This window comes from Nomascus leucogenys, chromosome 19 (genome assembly GCF_006542625.1).
Source record: "Nomascus leucogenys isolate Asia chromosome 19, Asia_NLE_v1, whole genome shotgun sequence".
Taxonomy (NCBI): Eukaryota; Metazoa; Chordata; class Mammalia; order Primates; family Hylobatidae; genus Nomascus; species Nomascus leucogenys.
Window position 1 is genome coordinate 32287598 of NC_044399.1, and position 21166 is coordinate 32308763.

Below are 21166 nucleotides of genomic sequence, written 5' to 3' on the forward strand. Positions count from 1 at the left end.
AGGCAAAGATTCACACACACTTATCTACAATAGCAAAAATGGAAGCAAATTAAATATCGAGTGATAGACAATTGGTTAAATAAATTGAGACACACTGATAGGATGGAATATGCAGCTGATGAACATTTTATTTATAAAAAGTTCTGTAAAACACAGAGAAGTGCTGGAATAAAGTGATGGAACGATAAAGTTGAAAAGGCAGGATACAAAGTTGTATATACAAGATAATTGCTCTGTAAAAAGAACACCGGCAAATTATGTGGAGAAGAAAAGAGTGGAAGGAAGTACAACAAAACGAAATAATGATAGTCTCTGGTGAGACTATGGGCGACATTTTTTCTTCCTTTTCTTTTTCCCCTCCATCTTTCCAAGTTTTGCATACTGAACAACTCTTAATTTCACTTTTTAAAGGAAATAGGGCTAGGCGCGGTGGCTCATGCCTGTAATCCCGGCAATTTGGGAGACGGAAGCAGGAGGATCATTTGAGGTCAGGAGTTCGGGACCAGCCTGGCCAACATGGTGAAACCCCGTCTCTACTAAAAATACAAAAATCGGCCAGGTGTAGTGGTGCGTGCCTGTAATCCCAGCTACTCGGGAGGCTGAGGCAGGAGAATCGCTTGAACCCAGGAGGCGGAGTTTGCAGATCGTGCCACTGCACTCCAGCCTGGGTGGCAGCGTGAGATTCTGTCTTAAAAAACAATAATAATAGAAAAAGAAAAAAATAGTAGTTGTGCTACTTTACCCCCACCTCCGACCCCTTCTCCAGGGGGCTGGACTCGGAGTCACCTTCAGGTATCTGCCCTGTTCCTACACTCCTCCGTGTTAGACACCCACGTGCACTCTGGTTTTCTACTCCTCTCTCTAGCCACCAGAACCCATAGGCAAGTAACCCTTTCCAGACAAGGAAGGAGCCAAGGTTTTCTTCATCATTTTTCCAAAGGGAAGAAGGCATGGCCAGGGAGGGCAAATGGAAAGGCAACCACTCTCTGCCAGTCCTGGGCTTATCCCTGCAATGTGCACCTGACCTGACCCAGGCCTGGACTTAGGCAGGCCTCAGGGGAGTCCCCAGCTGGGTCGTGGTGTCGTGGACAGAGCAGATCTCATGGGGGTAGGTGGGAGACGTCACAGCCCAAATGCAGACTCCAAGCTGGAGGGGTCTGCGCGTTCATCAGGCCCACCGGCCCTCAAACTCAAGTGCAACAGTCACTGGGCATTGTTAGAAATTCAGAGTCCTGCACCAAGCCCCAGAGATGGTTTTGGTGGGTCTTGGTGGGGCCCAGGAATCACATTTTTCACAGGCTTCCTGAAGGGCTGGGATGCAGGTGGCTCAAAGAGAAGCCGGAATCCCAGTCTCACCCCAGCATGCTCCTCTTCATCACCAGCTGATGCAGGAGACCGTGGGACTGAGTCTGAGGACGCCAGGGAGGGAGGACAAGGTGGGGTCTGGAGCGGGAGGAAGGCAGGGTCCGACACTGGGCATGAGGCCCAGGAGAGTTCCTGGCAGATAGAAACTCAGACCAGATCCACTGAGCCTTGCCTGGCCCTGCTGAGGGTCAGCAGCCTGGTACCCTGCCCAGGGATGTGAACCTATCAGGGATGTCCCAGTCTCCAGCCGGAAGGGCAAGGCCACCGCTCTGGGCTTCAGGGCTGACAAACGCTTCTAGGTCAGGCTGGAACACGCAGGAGGAGAGCCTGGGGAGGGTGGGGAGAGCCCTGGAGTCCGGGCAGCTGGACTGTGAGGCTGAGGTGGAAAGCTTTCGGGAATCGGTGCTGATCCAGCCAGCCACACTGCTTCACGGCTGGCCTGGCCAGGAGGGCCTCCTGCCCTACACTGAGACAAACTTCGAGAAGCCCAGCTCCTCCTCAGATGTGTGGAGGGGAGGCATCGAGATCACGTCCCCCTCAGGGGCCTGGGAAGGGGCTTCCTTTTCCTCTGTAGTCTGTAAAGACAACAGTGGGGTTTGGAGAGCAGAACCCAAATGAAGGGGTGGGGGGTGTGAGGGGTGGTCCCCAGGTAGCTGCTGTGTCCACCCAGCCTTTTCCACAAGTTCCAGCCCTCCATCCATCTGCAGGGGCACAGGACCTAACAACTTCTCCTCCCAGAACTCCCAGGCTTTGATTCATGGCCTCTCATGACCCCAATCTATCCCTCCCCCAGGGTGCCCTCAAGGCCCCAGGCTGGGTTCTGGCGCAGTTGTGGCCTCCTGCCAGCCCACAGCACTGTCAGCCGTGACTCCCAACAAGCTATTCAGGAATTTTCTGGACTGGAAAAAAAGAGGATATGAGGTCAAAAGCTCTGGCTTCCCGGGTGAAATGGGCTAGGCCTATGGCTGTGATGGGGAAGGTAGGTAGATGCGGGGGTGTGGGGTTTGGGGAGCAGATGCTGAGGAAAAGGCCTTCTTCCACTTCCTCTAATTGTCAGAGCGGAGGCAGGCAAAGTGGCTCTGCAGCCCCTCCCCTCCCAGGGCCCTTCTGCCCATACCTGGCTTAGATACTGGATGTCTGTGTCGAGGCTGGGAGAGGGCTCGGGGATGGTGAGAGACCCCATGGGCCCTGCAAGGTTGATCACGGCGTCCTCTGGGTCCCGGCCATTCCCCAGCGGCTATAACAGAGACTTGGTCAGAACAGCCTGTTCTTGGCAGCGGGGATGGTCTGCGAGCCCAGCCAAGCCCAAGCAAGAGGAGGGAAATGTGGGAGGGGTGGGCAAGGCAGGGAGGTGCCAGGAGGGGAGAATACTAAGCTCCTGGATACCTCTGTCACTTCCTTCTTTCCTGCCTTGTCCAAGGAAGGACAAGCTGTCTCACCTCTCTGAAGCTCAGTTTCCTCAGCTGTAAAACTAGGTAAAAATTTGTCCTTTGGGATCATAATATTCATAATAGCATCCTACCACTCAACCAATGAGAACTTCTGGAATGACTGATTTGCTTTCATTATTTTCTATCCTTTAAAGCAGAAAGATCATGCAGGCTGCAGGTTCTTTGTAACAGGCCAAGAGAAAGCAAAGCTGGACACGCCAAAGATTCATCGAATAACAAGGGACACATGAAAAATTCTTGAGATGATGGGTCTGAGCAATCCATTATCCATCAGATGAGGAGACCACGGCCCAGGGAAGACAGCAGGTAGTCCAGAGTCAGTCGGGAAGCCCATATTCTGACCTGGGCCTGGCTGCTCCCATGGGTCCTCAGAAGAGGAACGCCAGGCCCATCCATCTCAGGCCTTGCCCTAGCAGGTGGGCAGAGCAGAGGCTGGAGCCACCCAGGGTCCCCAGCCAAGATTCCCAAGGCCACAGGCTGCCCTAAGGTTTCCTGGACAATGAATCCCATTGTCAAATGGGCACTGATGCCAGAGAAAGAAGCTCCCACTTTCTGGGCATCTATGGGGTATATCATCTCACTCTTTCCTATTTACAACCATGTGAGCTACGGCAACAGGGGCTCAGAGAGGTGATGCAACCTGCTTGACATCACACAGCTGGCAAATGGCTGAGCTGGGATGCATACTGGAGACTGTCTGACCGCAGACCCAAACTCTCTCCCTATACCCTGCTGCCATCCTGGCAGGGCGTGTGACACATTCCTCTTGGGCTCGATGTCCATGGTCTACCAACCGGGCCCCAACTTCTCTCAATACCTGGCTGCTGTGGATGGGGGCAGAGGTAGATGTTTAAGCCATCTCTTGTTAGAAATGCTAAGATGAAGCCTGGGTGTGGTGGCTCTTGCCTGTAATCCCAACACTTTGGGAGGCTGAGGCTAGAGGACCACTTGAGCCCAGCAATTTGAGACCAACCTGGGCAACACAGTGAGACCCCGTTTCTCTAAAACCTTAAATTAAAAAGATAAAATATATACCAAAGAAAAGAAGCACAGGGATGACATCTTCAGCCTTCTGGGGACAAGGTAGGAATTAGAGCAGAATTCCTTGGGGGAAGTGTGGGTGGTGGATGAGGGCACTGGGAGGGGTAAGGCAATTCCCAAATGCTGCCACTCAGGGCCCTTGTCCCTCCTAGCCCTGCCCATGGTGAGGACAGAGGGGGCCTTGGTGCAGGGCAGACCTGGGGCTACCCCAGAGGACTCCTGACATCGGACCCATGAGTCCATATTTACAGCTTTGCAATTTGGTTATAACCCAGCCACTGCTGGCCCTGGACCACCAGCAGCTGCAGAAGTGTCACCTGTTCCAGGGTGACCGAGTTTGAGGAAAGAGCCTTGCAGTGCAGAAGCCAAATCGCACACCCAGGCAGCAGCCAGGCCCGCTACTGCAAGTCTGGTGTGATTTGCAACCTCTCCCCTGCCTCTCTGCCTCCACTGTGGACGATCGGCCCTGTTCCGGCAAGCATGGAGGCATTTTCTGGGTTGCTAAATATGCAGGATATGTATCAGAGCCCCTGCTTCTAGGTACTAGTAATAAACGTAGTAAAGAAAGAGGGAAGTCTTGGGAAGCCAGGGCTGAGTTCTGATCGGAGCTTAGCAGGCTATTCGTTTCCAGGAGTGAGGGTCTGCAGCTGTCCCAGGGTCTTTCTCCTGAGTCTGGGGGAGGAGTCTTGGCTCCATTCCTCAAACCCCTTGTACTTCAGTGCAGCGGGGTGGAGGACGCAGAGGGCTCTGCAGCCGGCCCCATAGACCTGTCAGCCTCCCCAGTTCTGCCTCTTTCAGGCTGGGTCACTGGGCAATTTCCCTTTTCTCTCTGAGCCTGTATTTTTTCATCTGCAAAATGAAGGGGATACTAAACTTTACCTCGTGTGGGAATGATGAGGATTCAATGATATATAAAGCCCCTGACATGTAGTAGGTGTTCAATAAAAGATGAGGCAGATGAATGGATGGATGGCAATCCTTCTAGCAAGATCTCTTTGGGAAAGAAAATGCTGGTCTGACCCCTAACACTTCCCTCAGGGTTTTTACACCCCTGTAAGGCTCTCTCAAAGTATAAGTAATGCATCCCCCTCCCCCTTTGACCTGAATGTGGGCAAAGAAAGCCCCAAACCCCTTCAATTCCATCTGCAGACTCTGCTAAAACCTATGGAGAAGCCACAAGGGAAATAATCAAGGAAAAGCAGAAGCACCCACCTGATCGTGTTTACAGGGTTCTTGCCTGTGACCCTCTTGGGAGGCCCTGTTCCATCTTTCCCTCAACAAGGGGCCACCCCCTAGAGCCCCTCTGCCTGCTGGCCCTGTGCCCCTTCCTGTCCCCTCCCTCTTCAGCAGAGCCAGGGTCAGGTGCCTCAGGCAGGAAAAAGCCCAAAGCAGCCCTTCCAGGGTTGCCAGAAGGCAGTAGCACGGGAGCTGTGGCTGGTACCGGCGCTCTCAGCCTCCTTGGACCCCAGCCCCTCTCCTGGAGCTAGGTGGGGTGAGACCCAGGCCCCAGCCTGCAGAGCCAGGAGGCCGGGCTTGGAGGCGGCCAGTGGCACCCACCGTCCATCCATCCATGTGTCTCCATGACTTTTCCCTTACTCTCCTCCGCTACCTTTGGCCCTGTTGAGCTTCCTGAGACAACAACAGCTGCTTCCTAAGCCACAACCCAAAGTCCCATTTCCACCCCAGACTCTCCTTGGGGTGACCAGGCCTGAGTCTTTTGTCCTCACTGGCGCCAGGAAAGAAGGCAATGGTAGCCCTGCTTTCCTGCCCTTGTGTTTAAAGGAATGGAGTGGAGGCATCTCAGTAAACAGCGGAGGGAGGAGGGGCCAGGAGGGCTTCTGTTTCCTGAAGGGCGATGCTGCAGCCCCCTCCATTGGAGTGCTGGCCTCGGAGGGCACAGTCTCCTCTTGCAGCAGTAGCCTTGGGGCAGGTTCCCTGCTCCAGACAATGGGCACAGGGACACTTATTCTCTTGCCCCTGGTCCCCAGAGCACCACCCTCAGCCTGGGTCCTAGGCAGCCATGCCACCTTGGTCTCAGAGCCAAGGAAGCCTCAGAGAAAACATCAGGGAGTTCTGGAAAGAGAAGAGCAGGGAGTCAAGAAATCTGGGTCCTGTTCTCTATTTGGGCCACCACCTGCTGTGTGACCATGGGCAAGACCTTTCCCCTCTCTGGGCCTCAGTTTCATCTTTTGTAAAAGTACACTAGAGTTTGTAGCACTGCCAGAGTCCCTGGACCCCACCCCTGGAGGGTTCAGCTGGGTCTGGGGCCCTGGAGAGTGCATCTCTAACAGCTCCCTGACCCCTGGGCGTTCTGAAAGGCGATTTGCTTCAAACTGAGATAAAAGTCAGGCTAGAGATCTCAAAGGCTTCATCTGGATGCAGCTCTGATGTTCTGTGATTCTAAAAGGGGGGATGGAAAAAAGGTGCCTGGAGAAGATGCTCACATGGCTCCTGGAGCCCACCTGCCTGGCACCTGGCGGGAAATCAGGTTCCCACCTGTGAGTCCCCCATGGGCAGTCTGTCTGGCTCACACCCTGCAGGGCTGATCTTGGGGCTCACACAGATTCCTTCAAGGTGGGGAGCAAGTGCTGCCTCTAGGTCAGGCAAGGAGGACCAGGTAGGAAGTAACAGAGGCAAAGCCCAGGAATCTTGACTTCCAGCCCCAAGGGGATCCGAGCTTGGGCTTCCATATGCCTCTGTCCTTACCAAGTGTGAGAGGCAGACCTTCTCGTTCCTCTGTGTCTCCGTGGCCTGTTGAGCTGAAAGAGATGTAGAAGGAGGAGCCCCTTGAAGCCAGGAGTAGCCGGGAATGGCCTGTAGCTGCTCCCAGAAAGGTGGACTGGCCCCCTTGCACACGGGACCAGGGGCTTCCCAGAGGGAGGAGGCAGCCAGATGGGCAGAGGAGCCCCTTCCAGCTTAGCCCCTTGGGAATGACCCGGTCTTCTGAGATCAGTGCATGGAAATTATCTCATGAGGGTCAGAAACTGGCTGGGAAAATAAATCTGTGTGCTAAGGTCACTGCTACTTAAGCCTTAGTGTGCACATAGGACCCCCTGGACGTTTTTGTACAGTGCAGAGTCTAATTCAGTAGGCTGGGGTGAGGGTCTGAGGGTCTGCATTTCTAACAGACTACCAAGGGTTGCCACCGCTGCTAGCTGGCAATCAAAGTTTGAGAGGCAAGGTGCTAAGTGGCTTTGAGGTTGTGACCAGGAATGCTCCCACCCTGGCTTCTTCAGAGGGGACCCGGACAAAGCCCACATTTCCTCCTAGGAGCCACACATGGAAGAGACAGAAAGCGGGCCCAGGGTTCCCCCGTGGCCGCCTCCATGGGGACGACATTGTGATTATCTTCCTGGCTCCACCACTGCTTAGCTATGCAAACAAAGGGCAAGCTGCTTAACCACTCTGTGCCTCAGTTTCTCCCCCTGGAAAATGGGTGTACTCCACAGTGCGGAGGAGATTAAAGGGGATAAGCAAGATAAGCTGGGGATGGTGGCTGGCACATGGTAGCTCTTATTACTGAGATTTTGGTTAATCCTTTTAGTCTTTGCTACCCAGCACAGGAGCCGGGAGCTGCACATGGCCATCAGGCACTGAAATGTGACTACTTCACGTTAGACTGGGTTTTGATGGCTCAATATGAAAAACATGAAAGTAGAATATGTATCATTGATATTTTCATATTGATTCCATATCAAAATGATAACGTTTTGGATATATTGGGTTAAATAAAGTATATTATTAAAATTAACTTCACTAGATTAGGTGTAGTGGCTCATGCCTGTAGTCCTGGTTACTTGGGAGGCTGAGGCAGGAGGATCGCTTGAGCCCTGGAGTTCGAGGCTGCAGTGAGCCATGATCACACCACTGCACTCCAGCCTTTTAGAGATAGAGAGTGAGACCCTATCTCTAAAAAATAAGTAATTAAAATAAAATAAAATACACTTAACTGCACTCATTTCTTTTTACTTTTTTTCATGTGGCTATTCAAAAGTTTTAAATTACATTGGTGGCTTGTATTCTATTTCTGTTTGATGTATATCTGTGATTGGAGGTAAATGAGGCTTAGGGCAGTTAGGTGACTTGCCTGAGGTCACACAGCTAAAAAGTGGCAGAGCTGGGATTTGAGCCCCAGCCTATGGAAGGGGCTGAGCAGCTCTAGAGACCCAGTGGCAGGAGTGGGGTTACAATGTGTGTCCTGCTCAAATTCAAGTGCTTGGTCCTGCATTGCCTCTGGCAGTTGGTTCCCGCACAAGGAGCTGGCAATGAATTCCCTGGGATCAATAGGTAGAGAGGTGCTTGATCAGTTCAGACAGGCAGGAAGAAGCTGAGAACCCTTCATTCTCCCATTTCCCCTTGTGAATTGCTTTCCTAATGTTGACTACCTCGTGGCTCCTTCAGAAGGGAGGCCACAGCTCCTGATGCTCATACCTCAGACAGACACGCTGAGACCCACAGGGTCTTTCCAGGGCTGGATGGGGAGCTGCAGGTCTCAGTGAGGTCCCTGGCCCAGTGAGCCTCCCGCCTTCCTGCCATCCACATTTGCTCACCTTCCTTTCTCCACAGGAGCAGGTGGCTGCCGAAGGCGATCAGGCCTGCGGCTGACAGAAGGCTCAGCAGCACCAGGACTGGGGCCAGTATGCGGACCGTTGGGATGGACACCCTGGAGACAAGACGCAAGGAGCCTAGTGGCTGTTACCAGATAAGCCAGAGTCTATGTCCTTTGGGGGTCCCAGGCACAGGCTGAGAAAGCCAATCCCTAGTGTGGAATCCAATTCAATGCAGCAGAGACTTGTAGTGGGTTGTGGTGCCAGGGGGTGGTATTTAGTGCTATTGGCTCTTGACAAACATTACTTAATTAGTGCAGACCCTGAAGCCAGGCTGTCTGGGTTCAAACTCAAGCTCCACCACCTTTCTATACCTTGGATAAGTGACTAAACCACCCAGGGTGTCAATTTCCTCCTTTGTAAAATGGCTGTGGTGAGGATCAAATGGGTCAGGATGTGTAAAGCGCATAATTCAGTGCCAGACACACATGCCAGGCACCATATCAATGTTAGCTGTTAAATTCCACAATCCCTGTGTAACTAGGTAGGAGTGGCCCAATTTCACACAGGAGAAACTGACACCTGAAGCAATGAGCGACTCGCTAGGTCACACAGTGGTGTGCGGGGAAGTTCTCGGTGGCCTGTATCTGGGCTGGTGTCACTGGCACAGGCATGTGGGGCATCCTGGCATTCTTACTGTGAGCTATGTCCTTTCTCTCTCCCAAGGAGATCAGAGGGCACTAGGGACCACGATGTCCCATCAGCCCTGTCTGGTGTGGAAGGGATCCCTGCCCCCATTGCCAACCCAGGATTCACTTTCAGCAGGGCCTGAACCTGCCAGCAGCTGCCTGGATGTCGGTAGCCAAGTACATTTACAACCCCCAAGAACCAATCCTTCAGGCTGGGACTCCAGTTGTAAGGAAAAAAATTGTTTTCTTTTGGATTCTGAATTGTCATGCTTGGCACAGGGCTTAGTGCAAAGTATACAGGCAAAAGCCCCAGAACTGGCGTGGCCATCCCTGAGGCTGGGGCAGCGAGAGAGGTCGGGACTGGGACCCTGGTGGACCCTTCACACTGGACAGGCAGCAGAGCTGCTGGCTCCTATAGTACAAGCTGTCCACTGCTCAAGGGCCCCTGTGAGGGACCCTCTGTGCTGCAGGCTGTGGCCATGACAAGAGGATGTGTCCGCGTAGAGGAAAGAGCGTTGAGTTCCTATTTTCTCAAAGGCACCCTATGGTTTAGTGATGGCCTGAAAGGGGATGTTGGTCACCTGGGGCTCACCTGGGCTTAGAGCTGCCACTGCTGAGAGCTGGACTGGCGTCCTCTGCTGATGTGGAGTCCAGCTGCATGGGGGGGCGGGAGCTCCCTGCAGGAGGAGAGGTCGCTGCCTGAGGAGAGGTTCCTGTGTACTGAGAAGTCCTTTCGTGCCCATACTGGGACGTCCCTGAGAATGGAGTGGCCTCAGCCCCTGTCTTCCCCTGCTTGGCTGTGGTGATGGCCGGGTAGAGCCCAGGAGAAGCTACAAGTCCAAAAGCAATGCCTCAGCATCCTTCCTGACCCTTGCATCCCAGCATCCCTGACTTCTGACCCTTGACCCCTGAACCCTAGCCTCCCTGGGACCCATTTCTCAGAACATCCCCAGCTAAAGGATACTCCAGTAAGCAAACAGATCTAGATGAAGGCATTTTGAGGAAGGAGACCGTAGATCAGGCACACCCCACAGCTGTGCATGATGTTCAGTCTCTTTCTGTGCCCATAGCCTGTTCCCTCTGTGAGGAGGTATAAGCACTCCCCTTCCCTGCTTCCATGACCCTTACCAGTGACCATTCAGTGGACACCCTCCTGCCCTCCCCCTACAGTGCCAGTCAATTGTCACCTCTTTCCTCACCAGAAGGACAGGTCCTCCCCTCACCACCATGTGCCCCTCCCTAACCACCCGTGCCACCTCAGTAAGGCCTTGACTTCCTTCTGCAGCCATGAGACCAGGAAGGGCAGGGTGGCAGAGATGAGTCCAGAGGTCAGGGCCCAAGGCCTGGCCTTTCTGGCTTGCCCCTGAGACTCTTGATGGCACAGACAGAATACGAGCTTTGGGATCAGGCTGTGACCACGTCCGGCCTCTGGCACTTCCTGCGTGACCCTAAGCGAGTGACCTAACCATGCTGAGCCTCCACTTCCACAGCTGGACAACCCAGCTCCCAGGCTTGTGGGACACCTAGGTGGCCATAAACTATCGTGTCTGGTACCAGGCAGGCACTCACTGGCTGCTTCTGTAAGAAGGGTGGCAAGGGATGGGGCAGAATCACCATTCACTCACTCAATCCTGGGGGCTGGGCTTGCTGAGCTTTTGCCTTGGGCTGCAGGCGTGTTGTAGCCAGAGGCTGGAAGGTGGGAGAAGGGGAGGGAGGACAGCAGGGTCCTAGAGGAAAGGAAGAGGCTGCTTTCAGGGGCGGCACTGCTCTGAACCCCTTTTCCTTCCTAAGGAGCAGCTGGCAGCTTTCCTACCCCCCACCTCAGCACAGAGCACTGCCATCTTTCACCTCGGCCAACCAGGAGCCACGTGGCGGGTTCCAGCAGATCTCTGGTCTTCTCCTTCTGCAGCCCCCTGGCCTCCCGCCTAGCTCAGACCCTCAGCTTCCCCACCTGCCTCTCTGCCTGCTTCTTCCCTGCCATCCTTCACACTACTCCAGTTTTGTCTCAAAAGTCTGTGTTGGATCCCATCCCTCTCTGCCTTAGAACAGTCAGTGGCTCTCCATTGCCTAAAAGCCAAAGCTCAAACTTTTTAGTATGCCTTTTGAGGCCTCTTAAACTCAGGCTTCAGGCTGGGCCTGGTGGCTCACACATAATCTCAGCATTTTGGGAGGCCAAGGCTGGTGGATCACCTGAGGTCAGGAGTTCGAGACCAGCCTGGCCAACATGGTGAAACCCCCTCTCTACTAAAAATACAAAATTAGCTGGAGATGGTGGTGTATGCCTGCAACCCCAGCTACTTGGGAGGCTGAGGCAGGAGGATTGCTTGAACCCAGGAGGGAGAAGTTGCAGTGAGCCAAGATTGCACCACTGCACTCCAGCCTGGGCAACAAGAGCAAAACTTCGTCTCTAAAAAAAAAAAAAAAAAAAAGCAAAGAACAAAACTCAGGCTTTGAGGCTTTGAACCACCTTGTCAGCCTCGCCTCTTTCCCTGTTCGGTGCTCCAGCCATACAGTCATCCTCTATTCCCGACTAAGCCAGCCTCCTGCCCACCTCCGTGCCTTGGACATGCTGTACCTCTGTGTGCGATGCATTTCCTTTCCATCTCTGCCTAAAGCACTTCTTTCTGTCCTTCAGCACAAGCTCAAGGTCAACTCCTCTGTAATGTCTTCCCCGGAAGCAGTGAATCTCTTTTTCCTCTGTGCACTCACAGTCCCCTGTGCGTGCCTCCAGTTGTGCTAATGCTCACTTACACTGCAATTTCTTGTGTACTGGGTCTCCCTGCTAGGCTGAGATTCCTTAAGGGCAAGATGCCTATCCTATTGGGAGGCCAAGGCAGGTGGATCACGAGGTCAGGAGATCAAGACCATCCTGGCTAACATGGTGAAACCCCGTCCCTACTAAAAATACAAAAAATTAGCCAAGATCGCACCACTGCACTCCAGTCTGGGCGACAGAGCAAAACTCCGTCTCAAAAAAAAAAAAAAAAAAGCCTATCCTCTGTGCCCAGCACAGTGGGCAGGAGCCTGATGCAACCAACCCCCCAGGAGCTACTCCGGTCCCCACTTCCCCAAGTCCATCTGTCACCTCCCCAGTCCTTGCTGACTGTGTGCCATCCTGGACTCTCCCTCTTTCTCCACCACTTTCTCTTCTACAGATTGAGTATCCACTATCCAAAATGCTTGGGAACAGAATTCAGATTTCAGAATATTTGCATTATATCTGCTGATTCAGCATCCCTAATCCAGAAATCTGAAATCCAAAATGCCCCAATGAGCATTTCCTTTGTGTGTGTGATGCTGGCACACAAAAAATTTCGAACTTTGGAGTATTTTGCATTTTTGGGTTAGGAATACTCAATCTGTAACACTAGGTCAGTTTATTCTTGGATTTTTCTAAGTAGATGATCAAATCTTTTGCAAATACAGAGTATTTATCTTTTCCTTTCCAACATTTATACTTCTTCTTCTTCTTTTTTTTTTTTTTTTTTTTTTTTTTTGAGACTGAGTCTCGCTCTGTCAACCAGGCTGGAGTGCAGTGGCACGATCTTGGCTCACTGCAAATTCCGCCTCCCAGGTTCAAGCAATTCTCTGCCTCAGCCTCCTGAGTAGCTGGGATTACATGCACCTGCCACTACACCTGGCTAATTTTTGTATTTTTAGTAGAGACAGGGTTTCACCATTTTGGCCAGGCTGGTCTTGAACTCCTGACCTCGTGATCCACCCGCCTTGACCTCCCAAAATGTTGGGATTACAGGCGTGAGCCACCACGCCTGGCCTTATACTTCTTAATCTTACATATTTCATTGCCTAGGGCCTTCAGGCAAATATGAATAAAAGAAAATGATAGTAGGCTTGCTGGGCACAGTGGCTTATGCCAGTAGTCTCAGCACTTTGAGAGGCTGAGGTGGGCAGATGGCTTGAGTCCAGGAGTTTGAGACCAGACAGGCCAATATGGCAAAACCACATCTAAAAAAACCAAAAAAACAAAATGTAGCTAGGCATAGTGACTTGTGCCTGTGGTCCCAGCTACTCTGGAGGCTGAAGTGGGAGGATTACTTGAGCCTGGGAGGCAGAGGTTGTAATGAGCCAAGATTGTGTCACTGTACTCCAGTCTGGATGACAGAGTGAGACCGCATCTCAGAAAAATGAATGAATGAATAATAAATAAATAAAAAGAAAAGAAATGATAGTGGGTACATTTGTCTCTTTCTGACTTTCTTAGAAATTTTTCTCATGGTTCACCATACTCAATGGTGTGCTGGAGATGGCGCGCACTGGCTCACAAGAGCTCACTGTTAACTTTTCAGGAGTTGGTGAGATTGTTGTTGAACTGTCGATGGCTGGAAATTGGCCATGGGAATTGGACCACAGAAATGGACACCACAGAAACTGGAAAACACCACAGAATGAGAGCATCCCCAGCCTGTTAAACATTTACCAGCACACCACTGTCGTGAGTCTTCTTCATTTCAACATCCCAACTGCCATCAGAGAGAGGCCAACAGAGTCTGATATAGGAGGATAATATAGCAATACACGTGTCATACGCAAATAAAGAATTACAAATGAGGGTAAATCTAAAACACAGCGAACTTGATCATAACTGGTAGAAATGACATGTGAACACGGATAAGAATTGGAAGAGATAAGAGAATCTTGTAAATAATGAAGAACAGATTCAATGTGGTTCGATGCTGCTGCTATTTGGCAAGTTTAACTTTATTTCCCCAAATTAAAGATCCGTGGATAAAGGAATAAAAAAAAAAATAGGGGCTATGGTGGTAGGGATGGGCCTGGGATTGGGATACGTCCCAGCTATGGGGCTAGGAGAGGAATTAAAGCAGACATCAAAGCTGGAAACGACTTGGGTTTGAATCCCAGTTCCACCACTTCCTGCCGTGAGATCTTGGGCAAATCACTTAGTCTCTTGGAGCCTCAGTCCCTCATCTGTGAAATGGGGGATACAAAGACGTACCTCACCCACACTGGCCAGCAGACCAAGGCTCTCACTCCCCTGGGCCCTCTCTGGCTTCTTTCTCCTTAGCTCAGCAGGTCCACTTGGGGTTCTGGGCTCCCAGAGAGGTGCTCTATCCCCTACCCAGGCCCCATAGCTCCAGCCCCGGCCCCCTAGTGTCCCTGCATTTAACGATCCCTCCTTCAGGCACCCTATCCAGAGACCGGTTCCCAGGCACTCTAGCACCTGTGGCTGGACTTCAATATCTGGGGAGGTGGAGGCCAGGAGGGGAGAGTTGAGGGCACAAGCAAGGTGAGGCCAGCATGGCCAGGGCTCAGGTGATGCTGTGGGCTGGGTCTGGAATGCAGCAATGGTCGGCCCAGCCTCGGGAGGCCTCAGGAATATCTCTGACACCAGGCGAGGAGTCTTCTTTATCCCCTGATATGTCTATCTTGTACCCAGCCTATGGAAATCTCCCTCCAGCACACCCGGGCAGAAAGGAAAGGCGCCGAGCCCAGCCCTGGACAGATCTGGGTCCAGTCCTGCTCTGACATCTACTACTGGTGTGACCTTGGGCAGCAAGAGTGAAACAAGGGCCAAGGCTCACACGGCTCCTTCTGTGCCCCAAGCCTTGCTCAGCGCTTGACGTGCAAGATCTCCCTGAGGACTTAGTGCCCATAAGGTTGGTACCAGGATTACGCCCCACCACCCCTCCCTCTTCCCTCTGCAGCTACTGGCCCCAGCCTGGGGAAGGAGGAGATATTTGTTACCTGGAAAGACGAACAGAGAGATCAGTAAAGACTCATCGGGGCCCCGTTTTTCGACCCCACACCAGTACTTCCCAGCGTCTTGCAGGGTGAGATTCCACAGGGTCACAATGAGCGAGAGCTCCTGGCGGCTGTCACGGATGGACACCCTGCCCTCCGTTGTCTCCTGGCCTTCCTCTCCTGCATAGATGGTGCCAGAGCAGCGAGCGAACAGGATCCCACCCTTCCTGCACCAGTACTTCCGGTGGTCCCTCAGCTCTTCCCTGTAGATGCACTGCAGGGACACAGTGTCCCCTTCGAACCCGCTGATTTCCTTTGGGCCCTCCAAGGCTTCATAACCTAAAATCAGAGCAGGAGTGGAGGTTGGAATAACCAGGCTCCATGTATCAAGGTCAAGGCCAGAGCTTCCATTTTAGGAGGAGGAAGGAAGGCTTTTCTCAGTCATCCCTTCTGGGGACAGCCTTGGAAGAGCCATTACTTCCCTCCGACTCTGGGGGAACTTGGGGCAGGGCTGTTGCTGTTTCCCTAACCCTGGCCCATTGAGGAACTGGGGTGGGGGGTTGGCGTTCTAGATTCAGATAGAATCTGACAGCCAGATAGCCAGCAGGGTTTCTGGGTGTTTTGTTTTGTTTGTTTGTTTTTGAGATGGAGTCTCACTTTGCCACCTAGGCTGGAGTGCAGTGGCCTGATGTCTGCTCACTGAAACTTCTGCCTCCCGGGATCAAGTGATTCTCCTGCCTCAGCCTCTTGAGTAGCTGGGACTACAGCCACGTGCTACCATGCCTGGCTAATTTTTTGTATTTTTAGTAGAGATGGGGTTTCACCGTGTTAGCCAGGATGGTCTTGATCTCCTGACCTTGTGATCTGCCCGCCTCAGCCTCCCAAAGAGCTGGGATTACAGGCGTGAGCCACCGCGCCTGGCTTTGTTTTGTTTTTAGACAGGATCTCACTCTGTTGCCCAGGCTGGAGGGCAGTGGTGCTCATGGCTCACTGTAGCCTTGACCTCTGGGGATCCTCCCACCTTAGCCTCCCACTAGCTAGGACTACAGGTGTGCACCACCATGCCTGGCTAATTTTTTTATTTGTTTGTTTGTAGAGATGGGGTCTCACTATCGCCAACTAAACAACTGACATCAGTTGTAGGATGCATCCTGATTTTAAGTGTTAGAAGGTAAAGAAAAAGAAAGCAAAAGAATTGATGAAACGTGATTAATTCTCATCTCTCAGGGTTGTGGGGAGAGGCATAGCCGAGATTCAACAAATATTTGCTGAGTTCAACAGGGCAACCAGACGGGGTGTCTTGTTCGCCTCCAGGCTTGGCACAGGGTAGAAAAATTAAGATTAGAGAGGCAAAGCAACTCTTACAGCCAGTTGCCATGAGGGGAAACCCGCAGGTCTGGAGAAAACCTGGCTGTAGGTTCCAGAAACAGCAAGTGCGGCCCCAGCGCCGCCCCCACCTCCCCCCACCCCCACCCCGCCCCGCTCCCCTAGGGCTGAGGAGGCTGAGGATAGGTGGGGTGGGGCTATCAGGCAGTCAGGAGGTCCTTTCCCTGCAGACCCCAAGGGTGAGCAGCCCCACATCCCTCCCAAGAGCCCCTCCCCATCTCACCTGGGAGCAGCAGGCAACCCCATAGCAGGACCAGAAGCTGCATTCTGGGCGCTGGACACCGCGGGAGCAGACGCTGGGAACTGTGAGCTCCTCTTCAGTCACACGGGTCTTTAACTTCCTCTAGTCGCGTGAAACCAGGCCAAAGAAGTCAGGGGAGGGGAGTGTGGGTCATCCCTCCGCAGGCGCAGCCGGGGAGGCGCCTCTGTCTTCCCTTTTCTGAGCGCCCATGCGTGCCTACCCCGCGGCTCACCTTCAGGACTGAAAACCCACAACGGAGCTTCTCCTAAACTCGTGCCCCTTCAAGGGGGCCTTAACCTGTGGTCCGTGCGCCCTAAGGGGTCTGTAAGTCGAATTCACATGGGAAAAAGTTACATATTGACTTTCATCAACTTCTAATATTTAGTTTTTCCTCTTATTAAGAGTGTACTGTTAGCAGTACCTGCAACTTTGTTACGAATTACAATCACAGACACTGGCACATCAGGTTGTGGATATCTCGAAACGTCGTGTATACCCCTCACTGCTTGGAAAATAATGAGTTCCTGGACCTGCCCCTAGAGCTGGTTATTTACAACAATGAAACGGCTATTATTATATTACACATTTATAAAGAGTTTTAAGAATCATCTCACCAGTATTAGTTTTCTTTCCAGCATATGTATTTTATTTACATATTTACCCGCCATTATACTGAGAGAGGGGTCCATAAACTTCCCTAGACTGCCGTGTGGACAGCGGGACAGAAAGAAGCTTGCCCCTGGGGCAAGGCCCCTGGCCCCTCCTCCGCCCTTGCCTTTTGGAGGGCGCAGTACTGTCCTTGGCCACGGGGCGGCGGTGCAGACGAGGCTGAGCAAAGCCGTAGGGCTGAGCTGAGCCGGATTCCCTGGCGCCTTGGGCCGGCCGCGCTGCAAGATAGGTCTCCTCCGCGCCTGCGGAGTTGTTTTGGCGTTTGAAAAAGTGAATTGGTGGTTTCTCCATCGCAGACTTGCATACTCCTTGAAAGGACCAAAACAAACATGCACACTATTGGGAGCCCTGACACATTGGCTTCAAAAATGACTCTTTTTTTTTTGTCTGGTTGCAAAGTTCATACAAGTTGTAAGGAAATTTTACACAATACAGAACGTAAAAAGGAAAGAAAGAAAAAAGGGAGTGCTTCTTGTAATTCCCCTTCTGCTTTAGAAAAGCACCATTAATATTTTGGCATATATCCTTCCAAATGTTCAGCTGGAATTTTACTGACTTGTCAGGTTAATATTTGAAGCATTAACTCAGTGGTTCTGGGAGGGGAGATTAGGTGTGTGGGAATCTAGTAACGTGGGGAGAAGTGTTTTAATTTCACAGTGACTGCGAAGCACTGCTGCCATTTAGTGGGCAGGGACAGCTGTTCACGTTGGTGAAAACTGTATTACCATGATCTCAGCCCCTGATTCCCTTTTACATGTACAGACTACAAAAGGTGATCTGTTTTTGCAGTTTAAAAAAAACACAGATTAAAAATATTTATGGCCCAGCACGGTGGCTCACGCCTGTCATCCCAGCACTTTGGGAGGCCGAGGCGGGTGGATCACCTGAAGTCGGGAGTTCAAGACCAGCCTGACCAACATGGAGAAACCCAGTCTCTACTAAAAATATAAAATTAGCCAGGTGTGGTGGCACATGCTTGTAATTCCAGCTACTCAGGGAGGCTGAGGCAGGAGAATCGCTTGAACCCAGAAGGTGGAGGTTGCGGTGAGCTGAGATCACGCCATTGCACTCCAGCCTAGGCAACGAGAGCGAAACTCCATCTAAAAAAAGAAAAAAAAAATATTTGTTTATTTACTTATTTTTGAGACAGGTCTCACTCTTGTTGCCCAAACTGGAGTGCAGTGGCGTCATCACAGCTCACTGCAGCCTCGAACTCCCAGGCTCAAGTGATCCTCCCACCTCAGCCTCCCAGGTAGCTGGCACTACAGGCGTGCACCACCATGCCTGGCTAATTTTTTATTTTTAGTAGAGATAGGGTCTTGTTATGTTGTCCAAGCTTTTCTCAAACTCCTGGCTTCATGCGATCCTCCCATGTTGGCCTCCCAAAGTGCTGGGATTACAGGCACGAGCCACCATGCCTGGCCTTAAAATAATACTTATTCTAGCATTTGATAGTGTATCTTTGCTCTTTTATTTATTTTTGTCGTTACACAGAATAATTTCTGATCCTCTACATTTCTTAAACTCAGACTTATTTATTATATGCAAGGAGAAGCATCTGACACTTCATTATGCTTTCTAGTGTCATGGGACCTGAGCACTGACAGATGGAAATATGTGTTATTTGGTTATAAATTGCTTTCCTTTTATTTTTTCTCCCTAGTATAGCTCAGGCACTATAGTGTGATTTTAAAGAAGTAAGTGCATGAGAAGGCATATTATTTATGATTGCCATTTTAGGAGAGTAAGCGAGGTGTTATCAAATGTTTATTTATATAAAGAGGGTGTTGAGTGGGTCCCTACCCTCTTCCTGCATATTTGAAGGTCCTTCCCCTCCATTTCCCAGCCCCACACCTAGCCCAGAAGGCTGGCTCGAGAACTCCATTAGAAACAGATTCACCAGACTGGGAAGTGGAGCAGGAGCTGGGGAGAAGGGTGAAAGTGAGGTGCTGGCATGAACCTCGCACCTAGTTCTACCCTTAGGCCACACTCTGGGGTACATGGGGCCAACAGACAGACCTCCGTGGTGGGCTGGGGATCTAAGAAGAGAGGACACTTTTGTCCTGCTTCCCACCAGAAGCACGGGGAGGTGCCCCACCATCACCGCACCTGGGAGAGGCAACGGGGCACAAGGGCTCCTGGACAGATCACTGGGCTCGTGGCAGCCTCATCGCATCCTCAGGAAGGGCTCTGTGTGCCCAAGAGGTGCAGTGACAGGGATGAGGGGACTGAGCTGCTTGGTCTTCGATGGCCACCCTGGTCCAATTCCTCTCGGTTTAGACTTGGACTAAATCACTTCAGCTGCTCCAAGAGGGTCACTTGCTCCTCTTAGATCAAGGTTTCCCTAATCTCAGTACTGTTGACATTTTGGGTTAGATAATTCTTTGTTGTGGGAGACTGTCCTGTGAATTATAGGATATTTAGCAGCATCTCCAGCTGTACCCCCTAGATGCCAGTAGTCCCTTCCCAGCTGTGACAATCAAGAATGTCTCCAGGCTGGGTGAGGTGGCTCATGCTTATAATCCCAGCACTTTGGGAGGCCAAGGTGAGTGGATCACTTGAGCCCAGGAGTTTGAGACCAGCAACATGACAAAACCCCGTCTCTGCAAAAAATACAGAAAATTAGCCAGGCATGGCAGTGTGTACCTGTGGTCCCAGCTACTCAGGAGGCTGAGGTGACAGAATCACCTGAGCCTGGGAGGTCGAGGCTGTAGTGAGTCGAGATCCTACCACTGCACTCCAGCCTGGGCGATAGGAGTGAGACCTTGTCTCAAAAAAAAAAAAAAAAAAAAAAAAAAAAAAAAAAAAAAAAAAAAAGGCCGGGCGTGGTGGCTCATACCTGTAATCCCAGCACTTTGGGAGGCCGAGGTGGGCGGATCACAAGGTCAGGAGATCGACACCATCCTGGCTAACACGGTGAAACCCCGTCTCTAAAAAAAAAATACAAAAAAAAATTAGCCGGGCATGGTGGCAGGCACCTGTAGTCCCAGCTACTCGGGAGGCTGAGGCAGGAGAATGGCGTGAACCCGGGAGGCAGAGCTTGCAGTGAGCCGAGATCGTGCCACTGCACTCCAGCCTGGGTGACAGAGCAAGACTCCGTCTCAAAAAAAAGGAAAAAAAAAAGCCTCCAGGCATCGTCAAACATCCCACTGAGAGGCAAAAATACCCTGGGTTGAGAACTGCTGTCTTAGATGATGAATAACTCTGTGGAACAAATAAGTGCACTTTTGTGTCAGTTATGTTTATTATTTATGTAGGTCAGGGTGTTCTATCTTTTGGCTTCCCTGGGCCACATTGGAAGAAGAAGAATTGCCTTGGACCACACATAAAATACAGTATCACCAATGATAGCTGATGAGTTAAAAAAAAACTCAATGTTTTAAGAAAGCTTACGAGTTTGTTTTGGGCTGCATTTAAAGCCATGCTGGGCTGCATGCAGCCCGGGGGCTGCTGGTGGATAAGCTTGATGTAGGCATAGTAACAAAGTTTTGGAAACAGGACAGTGGGCAGAACCTAATGCTGAACCCCAGAATTAGGTAAAACTTCATCCCTCTTCCCTCAGTGGAGCTGGGCCATCCTCGTAGTACTCAGGGTGAGGTGTGGTGTATCAGTTTAGAACACACATTTTTGCAGGTGGGCCAGCTCACCAGAGAAAAGGAAGAAGAGGGCCGGGTTACACACGCCTTGTTCCTCCTTCAACATTCATCAATCAAATCAGCAGAGGCATGGAGAAAGGCATGGAGAGGCATAGAGAGAGGCGTAGACAGGCGTGGGGAGGCGTGGAGACAGACGTGGAGAGGCGTGGAGAGGCGTGGAGAGGCATGGAGAGTGGCGTGGAGAGAGGCGTGGAGAGGCGTGGAGAGAGAAGTGGAGAGACGTGGAGAGAGGCGTGGAAAGGCATGGAGAGAGGCGTGGAGAGGCGTGGAGAGAGGCGTGGAGAGGCGTGGAGAGAGACGTGGAGAGGCGTAGAGAGGAGTGGAGAGGCGTAGAGAGAGGCATGGAGAGGCGTAGAAAAGAGGCGTGGAGAGGCATGGAGAGGCGTAGAGAGAGGCGTGG

General features: G+C 51.7%; 2 protein-coding genes across 6 annotated transcripts in view; one reads left to right on the plus strand and one right to left on the minus strand.

The window, feature by feature from the left end:
• MPP2 (membrane palmitoylated protein 2) overlaps positions 1–8504 on the plus strand; it is a 52663-nt gene extending 44159 nt beyond the window's left edge. Inside the window, exon 12 of the mRNA XM_030799686.1 lies at positions 8424–8504. Within this exon, the coding sequence (XP_030655546.1) occupies positions 8424–8462 (39 nt within the window). The 3' untranslated portion in view covers positions 8463–8504. The remainder of the gene's footprint in view (positions 1–8423) is intronic.
• CD300LG (CD300 molecule like family member g) lies at positions 109–17038 on the minus strand. 5 transcript variants are annotated; one of them, XM_003270764.2, is made up of 7 exons: positions 16424–17038; positions 14818–15153; positions 10719–10820; positions 9686–9923; positions 8408–8520; positions 6564–6616; positions 109–1940 (listed from the first exon to the last, which is right to left on the minus strand). In XM_003270764.2, exons 1-7 carry the CDS (start codon positions 16464–16466, stop codon positions 1827–1829), a joined length of 999 nt encoding a protein of 332 aa, XP_003270812.1. In that variant the 5' UTR covers positions 16467–17038; the 3' UTR covers positions 109–1826. The 5 variants fall into 5 exon arrangements, with proteins under 5 accessions (XP_003270812.1, XP_003270814.1, XP_003270815.1 ...); XM_003270766.2 differs by lacking the exon at positions 109–1940 and adding an exon at positions 5488–5930; XM_003270767.2 differs by lacking the exons at positions 109–1940; positions 10719–10820 and adding an exon at positions 5488–5930.
• Between the last annotated feature and the right edge of the window lie 4128 nt (positions 17039–21166).

What these genes read in the sequence shown, in the direction of transcription:
- CD300LG (XM_003270764.2), bottom strand. Translation starts at nt 16,466, where the DNA reads ATGCAGCTTCTGGTCCTGCTATGGGGTTGCCTGCTGCTCCCAG. An exon ending in GGGTTGCCTGCTGCTCCCAG is followed by an intron (nt 15,154 to 16,423) that starts GTGAGATGGGGA and finishes CTCTGATTTTAG; the next exon opens with GTTATGAAGCCTTGGAGGGC. An exon ending in AGCCCAGCCCCCAGGATTGA is followed by an intron (nt 9,924 to 10,718) that starts GTGAGTGAATGG and finishes TTGGACTTGTAG; the next exon opens with CTTCTCCTGGGCTCTACCCG.